The sequence below is a fragment of the Sapajus apella genome, unplaced genomic scaffold (assembly GCF_009761245.1).
Source record: "Sapajus apella isolate SASKATOON/1434 unplaced genomic scaffold, GSC_monkey_1.0 scaffold86, whole genome shotgun sequence".
Classification (NCBI taxonomy): Eukaryota; Metazoa; Chordata; class Mammalia; order Primates; family Cebidae; genus Sapajus; species Sapajus apella.
Window position 1 is genome coordinate 7,214,421 of NW_022437026.1, and position 19,410 is coordinate 7,233,830.

Below are 19,410 nucleotides of genomic sequence, written 5' to 3' on the forward strand. Positions count from 1 at the left end.
AATCCATCCAGGGGCAAGTAGTGTTCTAGAGGGCGTACCAGGTGCTCTGGTAATGTTGCCCAAGTAGAGAATGAGGGGCATTAGATGGTGGATGGATGCGACATAGCATCAGATGACATTTTATTTTTTTAGGTTAAGAAAATTCTTTATTTAGTTTTGGTATTAGGTTAATGCTAGCCTTACAGAATGCATTGGGAAACGATCCCTACTCTTCTATTTTCTGGGAGAGATTATAGAATTGGTATTATTTTTTCCTTAAATGTTTGGTGGATTCACCAGTGAAACCATCTGAGTCTGGTGTTTTCCTTTTTGGGGAAGTTTCTTTTCTAATTTCACAGTGACTTTGATTGCTTTTTTTTCTTTTTTTTTTTAATTATACTTTAAGTTCCGGGGTACATATGCAGATCATGCAGGATTGTTACATAGGTATATACATGCCTTGGTGGTTTGCTACATCCATCCCCCCCGTCCCCATCACCTGTCACCTACATTAGCTATTTCTCCCAATGTTATCCCTCCCCAGTCCTCCACTTCCTACTATCCCTCCCCTAGCTCCCAACCCCTCACCAGGCCCCAGCATTTTTAAATAACAAGAAAGTCCCGTTTCAATTATCCTGCAAAAATAAAGTCTCTGTTTGATACCAATACGTCTTTAACCTCTCTGACACTAGCTAAGCTTCCTTCTCAACAAAGAGTAAGCAGGCCCCAGTCTCAGACCTCCTGCAGCCAACAGTATCCAGTTAGAAATGAATGATGCCGTTCTGTTGCGCTTATTTTTATAATTATTGACTGTCTGTTGGCCAGTGATATTGGTTCTCCGTTTCTCATAATGATATAATATTTTCCTTTAAAATAAATTTAAGCTTCAAAAGTGAGCCAATTTAACAAAAATATTCAGCAAAGAACAGTCCAGATAGTAAATGGCTATGCCTAAAATTATGAGTCCGGTAAGCGGTGGTATTAAAACTCATAATCATGGTATTCAAATCACTGGAATTTGTGAAGCCTTTTACTTGTGGAACTCAGAAAAGAGGCAATTGGCATCTATGACTTGAATCGTTAACTCTCTGTTCATGAGTTTTCTAATTTCCTAACTAGGCAGTAAATTCCCTGCACCTTCTCCCTTTGGGGATTCTGAATCCATTGATCAGGCAGTTTCATTCATTCAGAAAATAGGAAGAAAATTAACTCAGCTCATAAAGTGGGCACAAAAAAAAAGGAAAATTGAAGCACAAAGGTAATTAGTGTGGGAGAGCCCACTTTGGCTTATTTTATGACACGTTGCAATTCACAAAGTATTTTGCCCAAGAAAGGTGTGGGCTACAGATCCCAGATAAGAAAATAGACCCAGCATGGCTAAGAACCTGCACAGAGACACACATCAGTGAACCTGGTCCTTCACTCTCCACGCCCTAAGGTCTTCTTGCTACCTCAAGCTGCTGGGGAGTCCAGTGGGGAAGGCAAGAGACAGCACCCACACATACCACTGATGCTCTCAGCCTTCAGCAGGCAGAGGTGGGATGCCAGACCCTCCTCACAGGCGTGGCCAGGCTTGGTCTGAATGCAACCTTCCCAACTCCACAAGGCATGCGAGAACAGTACATAGCAACACACACAACTCATAACCATGCACAGGCAGCATGTGCAGGGAGCCAGCGGCAAACCCACACCAGCACCGTGGGCCCTGAGGCTTCCACTCTGAAGCCTTTGGGGGTTCTTGTGTCTGCACAGAACAACAGAACGGCACACCCATCAAAGTCCACTCCTGCTTCCTGTTCCTGAAAAGGTGCTAAGACTCACAGGTCCTCTCTGAGGCCTGAGAAGCCTTCACCCTCCAATGGCCCGTAGTGAGCTAAGCGTAAGTTCCCTGGGCTGGAAGAGCCCAGAAAGAAGGGATAAACATTGGCTAAAATATCCAGTCAAATATACCCCAGCCCTTAACACCTGACAATAATCAGTTCCTGAGTGGAAACTCAACTAGGCAGTAATAAGAATACCAGCAGTCACCCTATCCAAGTCGAGAGTCCGACTGCCCAGAGTTCTGGCCCGGACAGAAAGTCCGGCGGCTGTCCACAGTGAAGTGATATGCAGTAGCAGAGACTCTCAACCCAGAAATGCTCAAAGAACAGCAAACACATCCTGGGAGACATCAGAATGGACCCAGGGTTCCCTAAGAGTCCTTAGGCCATAAATGGCAATTTCCATGAATTATCATGGAAACTTTAGCCAAACTCAGCAAGCCAAGAGAGATGAGAGAAGGTGGGGCCTCCTAAGAGCATCTGTCCTGCTCAGCAGACAGTGACACAGCTAACAGCACCAACAGCCATCCTTCCTGTTGCTTCCATTGTAATTGTCACTTTGTTTTCCTTTACAATTGTGTGCACAGAACAGGGAAGGCTGGGAGCAAGTGGGGTGCACCATTGCTTTTATTGGCGCCTGGATGTAAACAGGAGCATGATCTCCTCTGGAGAATGGCCTTCACTCCACACAGGCTCAAGAGTCCACTCACCTTTTGTTCACTCAGAGCAAGTGCCATTGGCCTTTTGAGCAGGATGCATCATTACATGCTGTAGGTCCACAGAATAGCAGAACAGGAAGGGACCTTGGTGACCAGTGGGAGCTGGGAGAACACCCACAGTTGTGGTGCTGCTTACAAGATCGTTTGCAAACGTCCTTATGTACCAGCATGCTTAATTTCACCACTGAAACTAGGAACAATTCTGTAGGAAAACCCATAGGGACCAGATGCAACAGAAAACCACAGCCCAATCTAAGCCTAGAAATTAAACATGATTGGCCAATTCCACATGTTCCCATTAATATTCTTTCACTTCTCATTCACTCCTTTTGCCCTCAGCAAGTATTAATTTGCAAGCAAGGAGTAACAGCTTCCTAAGGTTTAACAAAAAGATACATAAGAACAACTGTAAATTCAGGAAACCATCTTCATTCATGTTACTTTTTAGTAAATTGCAATAACATGATCAAGTTTTTTATTTTGGTATAGACTATCTCGGTCCAAATCATGGGAAGACAGTACTGTCAGATACACAGCTGGAGAATCCGATTTCACACCCAACCTTCTCCTTTTCCAGAATAGAAGTCAAGATCCAGAAAAAAGCCAGTTGGCAGCAGACATGGTCCTAGAACCCAAGTCTTCCGATGCTCAGCTCCCTTCTTGAGTTCAGGCACACCATGGACTGAACCACATGCTTCCAAAGTGCACTCAGCTGTGCACGTGGGGCGGCAGCCGCACAGCAGCACGCAGGAGCCCAGCATCATCCCCTGCCCCACAAGTGTGTCTACAGCAGGACTCTTCAGGAGCGCTCTCTGGACAGTGCATCGCCACAGAGCAGCCGGTGGGTGTCCCTATTTGATCTCCCTTCATACAGCAGTCAGGCAGGACTGCCACGCTCTGCCTAAGGCTTCTCCTAGGCTTTGGGGAGTATATTCAAGGGTTTGTAAGCATTTTTGAGCCATGGAACCTCAGGACAGTCAGATGAAATCTATGGATCCCCCTCTCAGAATGTTTTTAAATGCATACAGTAATTATCCAGGGCAACAAGGAGACTAAATGTATAGAAATAGAGTTATCCAAATATTTAAATATAAATTTGTGATACAGTAATAGACTTCCTTCTCTACCAACACATGAAATATCGAGACCTAGAAATGCATCTAAAAATTGGGATAATTTCTAAGTAGAAATTAGTGTGATTTGTTTTTGAGATCTGTGCAACAAATTCGATGTGATACAAACCTATGTTCTTCTTGTTGTTGTTTTGTTTTTTCAGACAGTCTCGCTCTGTCACCCAGGCTGGAGTGCAGTGGCGCAATCTCAGCTCACTGCAATCTCTGTCTCCTGGGTTCAAGCAATTCTTGTGCCTCAGCCTCTGAAGTAGCCGGGATTACAGGCACGCGCCACCATGCCTGGCTAGTTTTTGTATTTTTAGTGCAGACAGGGTTTCACCATGTTGGCCAGGCCGGTCTCAAACTCCTGACCTCAGGTGATCCACCCACTTTGGCCTCCCAAAGTGCCATAGAGGCATGAGCCACTGTGCCTGGCCTCTATGTGTTATTTCTATTAGTGACGGTCGCAGGAATTCATCATTATGTAATCATAATTTTGCCTATATCACTAATTGAAGTAAATGCTAAATGTCAAATGTTGGTGAAAACAAAGATGTAATTTTCTATCATTCAAGTTTATGTATTCTACCACTGAATTCAAACCACAAAACCCTCAAGATTCAAGAACCCCTGATGCTGGCCACATGGCCTCAGGAGCCATCAGATACAAGCACCCTAAGAAGCTGTCCAGGGGTAGCAGAGAGACTCTGTCTGCAGTAAAGGGGCACTTAAGGCTGAAGTGGCCCCGAGAACCACCCTCGTCATCTGTCAAGCCCAGATATAACCACTCTGTGCCTGCAAAGACTCTGTCTACCACATATACCACCCACTTCAGCTAACTCTTTCAAACTTTCACAGTCCACACCAGCATCTCAGCATCCTGAGGGTGAATTCTTCCTGGAAATCTGACAAGGGTAGGAAACACAGCTCACCCACTCCTGCTGGAACTCAGCATCTGGGGGCAGGGAGAGGGAAGGAGATTTCGCCCAGAGCTTCAAGACAGAGTCAGGCCTTCCCAGTCCGTCAGACCGTCAGTCACTCCCAGGACTCTCCTCTTACCTCTGTTACTGCGCTTTTAGGCCCTATTGTGTGATTCTCCCAGATCAGGTCTGCTTCCCTTGAAAGCAGGGGCCATGTCTTATTTACCTCTTCATCCTCAGCTCCCAGCCCACCCAGGACCCAGCACCTAGTAGGTGCCCAGTAAATATCTGCTAAATGAAAAGCAGGAGACAGGGAACAGAGACAGCCTGGCAGGTCACTCCTGGCAGCTGCTTTATAGCTGCTGTGACTGCCCAACCAGTCTCAGACCAACAAAGGCCCTGAACTTTTCAAATGACAAATGGAGAATGGCTTTCCTTCCCAATGTGTGTCTCAGAGCCCAAAACATCTAGCAGTACCATGACGAGGGATGATTAGCAACACAGAGACCAACTGTCCCCCGAGCCTCTCTTCACCAAATGCAGACATTGATGTACATGACAGTAGGAAGCATGGGTGATACTCAAGATATTTAACAACCAGCATAGGATATTGCAAATCAGGGCAGGCACCAGCCATAAACACCAGGTACAGTCAGATCAGGAATACCAGTCAGAGAGGGAGATAATAACTTTGCTACGAAGAAGACAGACTAATGCAAGGAAGCCAGGCTCCCTTGGTTTATTTGTCTGCATAGACTCTATAATGTCAGTATTTAATCTGATGAAGGCATTAATCAGCAGTGTGACCTTGTGCCAGTCACATCCTCTCTCTAGGCTTCAGTGCCCACCCTCTGATGAAATTGAAAGAAATGATCTCAAGCCATTACAACTGTCATGTCCTATGATCTCATCTTCTCACACATCGCAGGTGGCACCTGGTAACAAAGAAAATCAGCAAAGCACGCAGCTGGCTACGGTGATGAACAGACCAAAAATCCTTGACAGGGACAATCTCGATATTCACTGAGCTGTGCCATCTGGTATTGCAGGATGGGATATGGCAGATCAAAGCCCAGAAACCTTCTTCCAGGCCTTTTGAGGAATCCTAGAGCTCTCCAGAAGCAACTTGTCAGTCAGTAAAAGATGCCAGACACAAAGGACTTGGAAAAGAGCCACACCCAGCTCCCTTCCTTCTCCATGTAAACCCTCAGCCTGCCTTTCATTAGACCCACTGCCCAATTTTGTGCAAAACCTGGACAGTGCTCATCTCCAAGGCTGGGTGAGTGCCACCCCCAGGGGAGCACAAAGGAATAAAGAGCAAGAGGAGCAGAAGCAAGGAGACCTTGTTTCAAGGTCCAGCCCTGCTAACTGCCTAATTGACAAGGTGGTTTACGTTGCTAGTCCGTGAGAAAGAACATTAGCTGCCCTAACCTCCTCGGGCTTGGGGAGGTGGAGGAGGGAGGGTGCTGAAATGAGCATCAGATGAAAATGCTGAAGGTTAATGTTTTCATTACAGAATATTTGGAGATGGAAATAGACACGTACCTGGGTTTGGGGGTTTGAGGGTTTCCCTTGCCCCTCCCTGCTTTCCTGTGCATCCCCACCCCAGGCTGCCCGGAGCCTCCCCTCTGAAATCCAATCCAGCCAGCCCTACTGCGCCTCCCTCTCCTCAGCTGTGCACTCCCAGGGACAAGGGCTGCAGATTCTTTGTTGTGTTCCCCAAAGATCCCCCAGGGTAGGAAAGAGGCAAGGGAGAAGCCCAAGGCCCCAGCCTGCTGCCTCAGGGGGGACAACTGGGACAGGAACACAGCCAAGGCCAGGGGGAAATCATCGCATCTTCCCCGGTCATTAGTGCAAGCAGCAGCAGCATGACTGTTCCCTACACTCAGGAGAGCACAGCAACGTCACCAACAAACAGTGGAGAGGAGCATCATTAAAACCCAAATTTGCATTTTCCCTGCATTTGCTATATCCCTTCCTAGGAACACAAGCCCCCATTCCACTCCAGAGGAGTAAATAGACTCATTTTATAATGGAGTCAATGGGGGCCTGGGGATCCACATCCCATGGAAATACACCACTCCCTGCTCCAGCACCAGCAGCCCGTCCTCTGCGGATGCCCAAGGCAGAGCAATGGGCAGGAAGGCCTCCAGGGGATGCTGTCACCCTGGAAAACCAAACAGCAAGGTTTTCCTAAGGATTCTAAGCCCTAGTTTTCCCAGCAAAGCAAAACCAAAGCCAGATTGGAGAATTTTAAGAGAGCTGCTTCAAGACAAGTTTTATAAGTAAGAGCGAGAAAGACAGCAGCAGGTCTGAGTGTTCGCTCTCTGAGGTGATGGACTGACGTGGGTCCCAATAAATGATCACCCAGGACCAGCCTGTGCATCAGAGGCCACAGAGCAGCCTCCAGGGAGAGCAAAAGGCCCAGAGTCCAGTGGGCTCACGGCCCTGACACCACACACTCTTCCTGGAAAGGGAGAATAGGTACTCTGTAAATCAGTCCCCCTTTGAACAAGTAACTCTTGGCCTCTGCAGAATCTCCATAAATTCTGGGGAGCGGGGAAGAGGAAAATACTATAAAGTGCTTGGTTGGTTCTCCCTGGGATGACAAGGATCCCAGAAGCTCCGAAACTCAGACAGCGTTCAAATCCCAGCAGGACCCCTTAGTGGCAGTGTGACCTTGGCCAAGCCACTTGGCTTCTCTGGGCCTCATCTCCTCTGAGATGGGTATTCATGAAGACTGAATGCACACAAGTGAAAGCAAAACTACATGTGATGAGGCTCACAAAAGGCACTCAGAAAAGTCAGTTTTCTTCCTTAAAACCTAGATTAAACCTCACTCTAAAGACAGAATTTCTGAAAGCCACCCGGCCTCTTCCTGAAAAGGAGGTAGGAACGTGGGACGGTAACAGAGGCTGAGAAACAGTGGCAGCTCGTTTAAGAAAGTGAGGCAACATTCTGATTTTCCTCAGTCCTCTCTGCTAAATGGGCCTCACTGGGAAGGCACGATGTCACACACCCGAGATGTCCCCCTGCCACCTTTGACTCAGTGCCGAAATTCAGGTTGAGATGCCAGACATCCAAGCTTGTCAGACCTACAGGGTGAGGAGTCAGGGGTCAGAGACAGCTCCTGGCATGGGAGGAGGGAGTCTCCTCTCTGCAGAGAAAGAATTTGGGCCATTCCTGGATTCGCACCTGATACCAAGACAGAGAGGAGAGCTCGAACTCCCAAACGCAGCTGCGGGACCCTAGGCTTCCCTGATGGTATGCTGTCCCTTCCAAGAACAGCCCACAGACCCGCTGGAGATGTCAGGCCATGCTGAATTTTAAAGCCAACTTCTGCTATCAGTTCCCTGGTCCCCCAGTCCCAGGGAAGCCAGCCTCAAACAAGGGGGCACCTGGCCTCGCTGTCATGCCGTCTTCTCCATTGCCAATTTCAGATATCTAGCTGCCCACAGGGATAGAGTCTGGGGCCATGACAGCTAGGATTTCAGGGCCTGCAAGGTGAGAGAAGGCCTTTAACTCAAAGTCTACAAACATGCCCTCCTGGCTTCCACAGGACTGCACTGTGCCTGGTTCTCAGACTCTTCCTCCAGGACCCCTGGTGACACCATGCATGTGAGTCTCTGCCTCTGCCCTGCTCCCTCTCTGGGTCAAAGTGGGAGGTTTGTTTAAGAGAGAGTGGGAGGAGGTGGGCCTACCAGACCTCCCCAAAGCTGTGTTAGAGCCTGTTCAGCTCACCCACTCCCAGCCCTGCCAGGACTACAGGAAACTCTCTGGAAGCTCCAGGCTGGGGCAGTCTCCTGAACTGCTTAAGTTAGCCTGGCACTCTGACATGGTACACAGCACCAACAGGCGGCCCTCATTTATGTGATGTGGTAGTGAGGGTGCAGATGTCTCTGTCACCCATAAGCATTTCCAAGGATGTCTTTAAATGAAATTCTAATCAAATGGTCAAACTAAAAAAGCAAATGTTCATATTTTAAAGATAATTTAGTATTTTATCAAATGAACTATAAAGGCATTTGATAAAATACTGAATTATCTTTAAAATATGAACATGGACAATATCAATACATGGAAATATGCACAAAAAATGAAAAAGTGAAATACCAAATGCAGGGCAAGCACCAATATCGTCCTGTCAACAGCATGTCCAGATATCAAGGAGGGTGGGAAATGAATTCACTGATATTCAAACAGAGTTCGGGGGATGCGAAGTTCTTTTCATCTGTAAGTGAATCATTTTTAATGGGTCTCTGATAGGAACCCCTTTCCTCTCCACTTCTCTTAAAGTCAGTGAACCCAGAGCCTAAAAGATAGCCCAGCTCAGAGGGGTGGGACGGCTGAGCAGGTGGGGCCACCGCAACTACTCTTCAAAAACTGCCACCAAGTGCAGCCAGGCAAGTCTCCCTGTCCTGTGAGGCCCCCTTTCCAGGCTGCTGCTCACAGCCAAGGCCAAGCATCTTAACATGGTGAAAAGGTGTTCAGAATCTCACAGGTTCTAGCTGATGAATCTCCAACCAGGGCTTAAAACAAACATGGCATGGAAGGGGGAGGTATTAAAGAATGCTGGCCCCAAGGGAGGTGATGATTCATTCTCAATATTTTTTGCAGTGGCACACAACTGGAGGCAACCTAAGTGTTCGTTGTTACTAGGGGAGTGAAGGGGAGTGACTAGGTACACTGGGATGGCTGCAAACTGCTCACGCATTAAAATAATGGAGCCTGCCAGGCACCGTGGCTCACCCCTCTAATCCCAGCACTTTGGGAGGCTGAGGTGGGATCTCTTGAGGTCAGGAATTCAGGAACAGCCTGGGCAACATGGCAAAGCCCCATCTCTACAAAAAAATACAAAAATTAGCAGGGCTTGGTGGCACACACCAGTGGTCCCAGCTACTTAGGAGGCTGAGGCAGGAGGATCACGGGCACCTGGGAAGTTGACGCTGCAGTGAGCTGAAATCACACGGCTGCACTCCAGCCTGGCGGACAGTGAGACCTGGTCTCAAAAATAAAAAACATAATAAAACAATGGAGTCCATGTACATGCAGAATGTGAATGGATATGAAAAATAAAGTGCTGGAGAAAAAAGTAAGAAACAGAATGGGCTACAAAGCAGTGCCTTCTATGTAAATTAAGAATGCATACCGTTCTGAGAAACTGTCAAGACCAAGAGAATTCTAAGGAGACATGACAACTCAGAACAGAAAAATCCCAGCATGTTAAAAAAAAAAAAAAAAAAAGCAGTAAGGAAATCTGAATAAAGTGTGAATTTTAGTTAATCATGATGTGTCAATATTAGTTCATTAATTGTAGCAAATGTATCCTATTAATGTAAGGTGTTAATCATACAGGAAACTGGGAATAGGGTAGATGGAAATTCTGTACAATCTTCCAGTTTCTCTGTAAGTCTAAAACTGTTATAAACAATAAAATCTATTTTTTAAAATTAAAAAAAAAAAAAACCACATTATACCTTTTCCAGAATGATGGTGCCTTGGAAAGACTGCCTGCGAGGTAGCAGGCAGTGGAGAGTCAGGGGGATATTTAAATAAAAAATCCAAGAGTTCTTGTGCAGACTAGTGATAGTAATGTGCTATGGCTGAAAAGTAGGGTAAACTCAACCCTTTGCATGAGAGGTCCCTACATTAATCAGAATAACTACCTTTTGGAAGCGAGAGGCAACACTGCAGGACAGTAGGCCACAAGGAGAGGTGGAGGCTCTGGTGACAGGGACGCCGGGGAGGCTGCGCCATCTGGAATAGCCTCATGAAGTGTTGAGTGGCCTTGATGCCACGGGTGGGGGCTGGGAGGGAAGAGCTTGGGTGGTTACACAACAGGAACAACAACCCAGGACCCCAGTCTAACACTGCTCAGTCCCAAGAGCCATCTCTGCGCCCTCCAAATTCCCAGCCAAAGCAGGGAACATCCGAGGGAAATCAGAATGAAGCGTGGTGGGGGATGAGGGGCACAGGGCAGCCAAGATGGGCAGTGGTGGCCAGGCGCGGTGGCTCAAGCCTGTAATCCCAGCACTTTGGGAGGCTGAGGCGGGTGGATCACGAGGTCAAGAGATCGAGACCATCCTGGTCAACATGGTGAAACCCCGTCTCTACTAAAACTACAAAACATTAGCTGGACATGGTGGTGCGTGCCTGTAATCCCAGCTACTCAGGAGGCTGAGGCAGGAGAATTGCCTGAACCCAGGAGGCGGAGGTTGCAGTGAGCCGAGATCGCGCCATTGCACTCCAGCCTGGGTAACATGAGTGAAACTCCGTCTCAAAAAAAAAAAAAAAAAGATGGGCAGTGGTGCTGAAAGCAGCAGTATGAGTGGCCGGGAACATTACATTTTAATTTCAGATCCACAATGAATAATTTTTAGTGTCGTCCCCAATATTTCATTATACATGCTAAGAAACAAAAAAGTCTTCACTGTTGAACTGAAACTCAGATTTCACTAGGCATGCTGTATTTTTGTTTGCTAAACCTGCGACTGTAAACAATAGCAATAGTAGAAACATTCACCGTTACTGTTCTAGGTACTTTATTTAGTTGCCTTGTTTCATCTTCATAATAACCTAGTGAAGAAGGTACTGTTATTATTCTCTTTATTCTTTTTTTTTTTTTTTTTTTTTTTTTGAGACAGAGTCTTGCTCTGTCGCCCAGTGCAGCGGTGCGATCTCTGCTCACTGCAACCTCCACCTCCAGGGTTCAAGCGATTCTCTTGCCTCAGCCTCCAGACTATCTGGAACTACAGACACGCACCACCATGCCCAGCTAATTTTTTGTATTTTTGGTAGAGACGGGTTTTCACCATGTTGGCCAGGCTGGTCTCAAACTCCTGATCTCAAGCAATCCGCCCGCCTCAGTCTACCGAAGTGCTGCGATTACAGATGTGAGCCGCCACACCCAGCCCTGTTATTTCCTTTTAATAGACCAGGAAGTTTTACCAAAAGCATGAGGTAACCTGCCCAAGGTCATGAGCTAGTAAGTCAGGCCTGGAATGTGAACATATGTAATTGGCCTTAAGAGCTCACCCTCTAGAGTACAGATATACTGCTTCCCAACTGAGCAGGTGAATGAAGCGCAGGCCCCTGCTCCCTAAGACCCAACAACAGAAATATGCACTGAAGTTCCCACAGTGGTAAGTTCCTGGAACTCACGACGCAACTTTACCTTAGAGACAGCATCTTAGCAGACCCCATTTGAAGCCACTAAGTGAGCTTTGGGCTTCAAAAAGTGAAAATCAGTACCCGCATGGCAAGGAAGCCTAAAGGATCCCTAAAAGAGCACCCTCTTCCTACACGCGTGGAAAGACTAACCCAAGAGGAGTGTGAAGACACTCTGGCAAAGCAGCAGAGGCCCGCACCACGAGGCATGAGCCAAGACACATGCCATTCTGCCTGGGGACAGGAGCAAGGATGAATGACCTCTGGAGATCTCTTCCAGTCTGAGGAGAGCATTAACCTGAATCTATAAAGCAGACTTCTGATGAAAATGGCACCTCAGGGCTTAGCATGACACCTTTTAAAATCATGAGGAGCATTTATTGAGCATCTGCCATGTATCAGACATTGTGCTGGAATTTTCGTTGCCCTATCTAATGATGAGGCATGTTTAAGTACAACCCACCAAGACATCTATTATTTCGCTGATCAGGGTCCTGAGGCTCAGGAAGGACACTCATATACTCGACTGATACTTATTAAGTACCTATATGTGCCAGAGTCTGTCCTAGGTGCTGGGATGTGCAATGAACCAAACAAGATCTCTGCCTTCATGGAGTTAGTGGGAGCGCAAAAAGAAAACAAACAAAAAAATGTCTCTCATTGTTATTCCAGGTAGCAATGCTAATTGTGATGAAGGAAAGTAAGGCAGGATCCTGGCCAACGTGGTGAAACCCCATCTCTACTAAAAATACAAAAATTAGCCAGGTGTGGTGGTATGTGCCTGTAGTCTCAGCTACTCGGGAGGCTGACGCAGGAGAATCACTTGAACCCAAAAGGCAGAGGTTGCAGTGAGCTGAGACCTGCACTCCAGTCTGGCAACAGAGCAAGATTCCATCTCAAAAAAGAAAGAAAAAAGAAAAGTGTGGAAGTATCAAGGGACAGAGAGGGGCAGGATAGGGGTATTTTGGCTAGGATGTTCAGGGAAGATGTCTGGAAGGAGGTGACATTTGAGCAGAGAACTGAAGAGAGGGAATGTGATACATAGGTCTGAGGAGGAGTGCCCAAAGCAGAGAGGACAATAGCACAAAGACCTGAGGTCAAGGTGACCAGTCCACGCCCAGCATAAGGCCGGTGGCCTGGAAGAGGGTAGGGAGGGTGGGAAGGGTAGGAATGAGTTTGAGGGAGATGGCAAGGGAGGGTCATTTTTAAAGGATCGCTGTGGTGTGGAGAAATGGATGGATATATGAAAGGACAGATGGATGGATGGATGGATGGATGGATGGATGGATGGATGGATGGAGGCATGGGTGGACAGATGGGTGAATGGATGGATGGATGCATGGGTGGACAGATGGATGGATGGATGGATGGATGGATGGATGGATGGATGCATGGGTGGACAGATGGGTGAATGGATGGATGGATGCATGGGTGGACAGATGGGTGAATGGATGGATGGATGGATGGATGGATGGATGGATGGATGCATGGGTGGACAGATGGATGGATGGATGGATGGATGGATGCATGGGTGGACAGATGGGTGAATGGATGGATGGATGGATGGATGGATGGATGGATGGATGGATGGGTGGATATGTGGATGAATGAATTTCCATGGATTCCCTTGCACTGACCGGAGGTGAGTGTCTACAGGTTATAAGTTGATAAAATATGTCCTATTTATGTCCCAACTCAGTTTCCAAATACATCTCAAATCAGCTCCCTCAGGAGGCCGCAGACAAGCACATTCCTTGTAAAAGAGACTCATATAGAGGAATTTTATTCCAAAATTCAACAAGGAAACTAGGTCTTTGTTCCAAGGAAACCATATTGAGAAGGCCACCAGATGTGGCCTGAGAATGTCAAGAAGAAATTTCCTGGCTTTAATCTCTAATGAGGCCAACTCCCAACTCCCAAAGAACGGACGGGCACACCACCAACCCCCACCACCCCTACTGCCTGGAATGCCCCAGGCAGGGCCACTAGCAATGTAAGACTCTTTCTCAAGTGCTTGGGAAAGAAAATCTGGTTTCTCCAGCAGGAAAAAAAAAAAAAAAAAAAAGTCCACCTGCCAGAACAAAGCCTAGGCACTGCTCACCAGGAGCCCAGTTCTGTGGTGCCATTCCATCTTCAAGACCCTGACCACCCGCCTGACTCACCTCCGAGTCCTTCTCAAGCTCCAGCCCAGCCTCCATCAGATTGTGCTCAAATTCCTCCCGCTGCTCCTTCCTCTCCTCCTCCAGGGCATCGAGTGGCCCCAGCTCAATGTCACCTGGGCCCCCAGCATGGGGCTCCTTGCCCATCTCCCCATTGGAAATGACAGCCAGTGAGTGGCCCAGGGAGCCCTGGGCCAGGTGCGCTCCGCGTTTCCGGTAGTGGTAGGCAAGCACATAGTCGACCTTCCTCTGGTTGTCATGGAAGTGCATGCGGCTGAGGCGCGCCTCCGAGGGCACAGGCTCATTGGCATCCAGATAGTTGTTGATGACCTGGCCAGAAAGAGAGGAGAGGCAGGGAAAGGTCTGGTGAGCAAGGGGTGAGAGACAGAGGAGGCTGACCTATGCTCTAGGCTCAGGGAAATGGACTCAGAAGCAAGCCTCTCAGGCCCAGAGGATCCCGCAACCTCCAGTAAAATGACCTAGTGACCTACGTTAATCTGTCACACTAGTTCACAAAGCCCTCCACCCACCTGTTGACAGTCTGGGCATCGGTGGCTTCCCACATGCTCCAGCATCCATGCATACACACGCACACACACACAAACTCACATAGAGAGTTACCTGCAGCAGCAAACCCCTCACAACTGCACCTCCTGCCTCCTCACACAACCACACGCCCATGCCTGCACACACACACATGCAAACACCTGTGAATGCCCACACAGTCACGTCCACCCTTGCCTCCCTGCGCCAGCACTCCTGCACCATACAGGTGAAGGAGCCTGTGTACACATGTACCCACCCGAGTGCGCTCTAACACACCACACCTTTCCACAGGCACCATGGCCCACACACGCTCACCTCCTTGCAGATCTGCACCTCTGCCTGCAAATACACTACGTATTTAAACACACACAATACTCACAGGCAGGTTCTCTGGATCCATTAGAACAAAGGCCAATTTCTAGTTGCCTGGCCCGCCCCCTACCCTCCCACCCACGGGAATTCACCAAGCACTATTCACAGCCCCACATCCTCCTCTCCAGCCACTGGTGAGGACCCTGTCAAAGACAACAGCAGGGAACTGACTTCTGCTCCCTTCTACTCCAGAGGTGGGGAGGTAGAAAGGAGAGGAGGAGAGAGAACACGGTGAAGCATGGGAGGGACCCGCCTCTCCCCGTGGGTGTTTCCCTGTTTATTACTGGTTTGAAACCCAGCTGCCTCTGCAGCCACCTGAGAGGTCACCTGGGCAACCAGATGAAGCTCCAGGCACAGGGGAGAGACTTGGAGCCACAACAGCAGAGAAGGCTGTCGCTCAGGCCTGCGGGAGGGAAGCCTGGGGGTCTGCAGACCAACAGGCAGCTTCGGCTGGCCTCCCACGCCTTCTGCTTTCCCGACCCTTCTCTGACCAGAACAGTGTGCTGGGAAAGTATGCCTGACTTGGAGACAGAGAAGAGAAAAGGCCCTACCCAAACCCTAGGCCTCTCTCTCTCATGCACACATGTGCTCCCAGTTGGAGGGTCCCCAGTCCAGAGGCTCCGTGGGGGCCTCCAACAGCACTGGCCCGTCCCACCACCCGCCCCTGCCCAGTACTCACAGAGATGCTGCGGGCGCTCTCTCCACCGCAGGGCTGGCCGGGATCTCTGCTGGAACTGCTCTGCAGACCTGGGGCCCTGGGACTCGGCATCCTGAGATACTGCTGTCCATGTTTGGGGCCCTGGCCCCCTCTGGCCCCTGCCTGAGGGCTCAGCCGGCGTGGGGAGCCAGGGAGCAGGGGGATATCTGTGAGAGGGAAGGACAGGGAGGCCAAACAACCTCAGATGAAGGAAACCCGAGACACTGAGGTACTGAGTATCTCACGAGCCCACTTTGCTTCACAGCTGCCTCCCTGGTTAGTCCCTATAGCCCAGGTTCACACTGGCCACAGGGGAGGGAGCATAGAAAAGGAAGTGAGGCCCCTGATTGCACACGCACGCACACGCACGCATGTGCGAACACACACACACTCACACACACACACACACACACACACAGCCACCTGGAGCCACCGGCAGGAGCTCCTTCGGATCAAGGCTGTCATAATCTCTCATAATTCCCAGACAGGAAAGGGGTGGCATGGAGCAAGCCAGGGCGGTGGAGGGGCACTGCCTGGAGAGACACCTTGAATTAATGCCAAAGGCTTAGGCTTTGGGTCTCTCCCGCGGCAGCAGCAGCAGCCAGCACCCCAGCCAGCCCCCACGTGCCTCGGGGAGACAGCAAGGACAAACCAACGGGGCCCTCTGAACAAAGGACTGTCCTTCAGTGTCCCTTCAGCATCCTCACGCACCTGCTGCCTCTACCCAGTATGATCTTCTTCTCGGCAGGAGTGCAGGATCATTTCAGAAAAATTCCAGCGTTGTCCCTGAAGGGAAAGGTCCTCAGCAGGTGGAATGACTGAACGTTAGAATCGTAGGGGACTGGGAGATTAGATACTCCAGCTGCACTGTGCACAGACCCCACTGGATCCGTGAGTTGGTGAGGTCTCAAGGCAGGTCAGACTCAATCTGTTCTCCCCTCTGAGAAATACTTTCTAGCAAAGCGGCACAGCCAGTACCCCAGGCTTAAACCTCAGCTCTGCCACTTGCCAGCTCTGTGACCTCTTTGTGCCTGTTTTCCATCTATAAAATGAGAATCTCAAACTTGCAGGATTGCAGTGAGAATGAGAACAAGAGGTAATGCCTGCGAAGCATCCTGGGCAGCGATTAGCCTGAGGGCATGTGATCAAAGGCTGTGATTAGAATCGTTAGTGTTTGCATTCTAACCTCCAAGTGAGCAGAAGTAGCACCCCATGTCTCCCAACTCAGCCCTGAGCACCTGCTCAGTGAATGAATGAACAAAAGGCATCTCTTCAGGTCTGTTGAAACAGAACTCCTGGCCCTTTGCCAACTTGTGGAGCTGCCCCTTAGGTGCTCAGCCCTCCAACGCAGTTTCAGCGGGCCTAGAACACTGAGTCCCTGCACTTGAGAAACATAATCTCTTTATGAAGATAGAGCTGACATGCACGAAACACAATTGTGACCAGCAGAGGAAAGCTTTCATCGTTTCTTTCTATGCTGTGAGCTCTAGTCCGCACTGTGGGAGGCCAGAAAGACTAAGAATTCCATGTCAGCTTCCAGGGTAATTGAGCCGGAGCTGGGTCCTGGAGGGTGGGTAGCTTCTGAAAAGCCAGGAGGCAGGGAAGGTGCTCCCTAGGGAGACAGCACGGAAGGGCAGGCGTGGGCACGCCTTGTGGGAGGAAAATGAAAACTCAGGACCCCATAACACTCTGCCAAAAGGAAAATACTAAGCCGGACGCTGAGTCAGGCAAGACGCCGCCTTTCCTTTTGTTCCTAAGCAGACAGCTACAGATAAAAGGCTAGACAGCCCCACAGGCAGCTACTCTATATTCACCTTGTCCAAAGTGCAAGACCAATACACCATTGACAGCCCCCTACCTGCTCCTTCTCTCTTGCAACAGGCAGATTCCCACAGCCTCCCTCTTTCCCCTCCAGCCTGCTTTTCGCCTTTAAATCTTGAAGCCCTCTTTGGAGGGAGACACAGATCTCTCTCCCAACCACATCCTTAACATTGGCAAAATAAACTGAATTGATTGAGGATTGGTTTACATGTGATAAGGGCTCAGGTTCAGGGCTCTAAAAAAGGGGCTTCCTCCTTATGCCCAATCTTGCCTCCTCCCACTTCCCTTGAGTCTTTCTGCACAGCCGCCCCCAAAGTGCCTGAGAACAGAACTTGGAACAGAAAGACTCTACCCCAGAGAAGACCTTGAAACTCTAGAGACTGAAAAGTCCAAGGCCACTGGATACATCGCTGGGGCACATGATAAAGACGATGCTCACTCAAGGGCCACCATGCCCTGGCAGCAGCATTCAGATTTGCACCACTGGCTCAGGGCAGCTCAGATTCAGGGGCAATGCAAAGCTTTGGTCCAGCTGCTGTCCAGGAAGCACCATCCCTAACAGTGACACCTGGAGTCTGAGGCTGGCATTCAGGGCCTTCACCAGCCATCGCAGCTGCTCCCCCTGCTCGCTCTCTGACACACGGATCTGGCCGCCTGGGGACTCTCCTTCCCTTCCCTCCTTCTCCCCACAAGGGATTAGAGCACACGACATGGTTCAGCCGTCCCAGCGCTGGAGAAGCACTCCAGGCAATAAACACACAGATGTGGAGAGACACAAGAGAGCTGGCTTCACACGTGAGAGGCCGAGGGGAATGTGAGTGACGCCTGCCCTCAGGAAGGGTGGGGCAGGTGAGCACGCGCCTCGAGAACTCCCTAAGAAGCTTAGAAGAGGTGAATGAGGTCAATGAGAAGTAAAGGCCGTTGTACACAGCCTGTGGAACATGTCATCCACTGGGAAAGAATCTTTCTATCACTCACTGTTGCCTCGGCTCTCCTTCCATGCTGCCGTGAACAGCCGGCCCTTGGGTGTTCGTGACAGCAATGCTGTGAAGGTGGGGGCATGCCTTACCCATCGCTGGACTGAGGAGCTGGATGTTCCCAAGGCTGGGGCCTGGGCCTTTCTCCAGGCTCCGACTCTCTCCCTGGCACTCCCATCCACTCCAGAGACCCTCATTGTCACCTCTCGCTGACGACACCGTGCTCTCCTGCAGACACCAGTTCCACACATTCCCCTGCCTGTTGCCTGCTTGGCTTCTACACTTGGATGTTGCCCAGCCCCTCCAAGTCAACATGCCCAAATCCAAATGTACAGTCTTCTCCAAAACCGGATTCTTTTTCAGCAATTCCTGCTCCTGCAAATGCTTCACCCCACACTCTGTCAATGAGCCAGAAGTCTAGGAGCAGCTTTGACAGCCGTTTTTCCTCATGCCCCATATCCAACTTGGCACCAGTCCTACAAACTGTACCCCTGAAATATCTGCCAAAGCCCTCTGTTCTTCACCCCTGCATGAGTCCCACCCTAGTGCCTGCTCTTGGCCTCTTTCACCTGAAGGACACGATGCCGTCCTAACAGGTCACCCTGCTCCCTGTCCCTGTTCCCCACAAGGCAGCCAGGGGCCCTTACAAAACGTCCATCCGGCCATGACACCCTCAAGAGCAGAAACTTCGGGGGCTCCCATGGCTCTGGGGCTGTGACCCTGCATACTGCCCGCCAGTCTCCACCCCCTCTCTCCCGGGGGGTTCCGCCATATAGCTCTGCTCCAGCACAGCACGCTCCCCAGCCCCGCATCCCACACGCATTCTTCCCTCTGCCTGGACCACGCCTCCCGACCCGCTCTTCGTCTAGTTGCAGGCCACTTACTATTTTGGTCCTTAGGGACCCAGAAAATCCAAAACAATCCATTCTTGTTTCAAAAAGGGGCTCATCAAGGTGTAAGGTGGGAATATTCAAAAACTACTAGCAAAGCTAATTTCCTTCCAACCCAGATGTAAGTAAGACTCCACAAACTGCGTGGTGCAGGACTGGAGGAGGTGCAGGCAGGACTGGAGGAGGTGCAGGACTGGAGGAGGTGCAGGCAGGACTGGAGGAGGTGCAGGC

The 19,410-nt window shown here is 49.6% G+C and overlaps 1 protein-coding gene across 2 annotated transcripts in view; it reads right to left on the reverse strand.

Moving 5' to 3' along the window:
• Positions 1 to 19,410, reverse strand: part of ANO2 (anoctamin 2) — a 391,299-nt gene that overhangs the window by 353,486 nt on the left and 18,403 nt on the right. For both annotated transcript variants that reach the window (XM_032254535.1, XM_032254534.1), the window contains exons 2-3: positions 15,474 to 15,658; positions 13,880 to 14,206 (exon numbers count right to left, since the gene is read on the reverse strand). In XM_032254535.1, the coding sequence (XP_032110426.1) occupies positions 13,880 to 14,206; positions 15,474 to 15,658 (512 nt within the window). The remainder of the gene's footprint in view (positions 1 to 13,879; positions 14,207 to 15,473; positions 15,659 to 19,410) is intronic.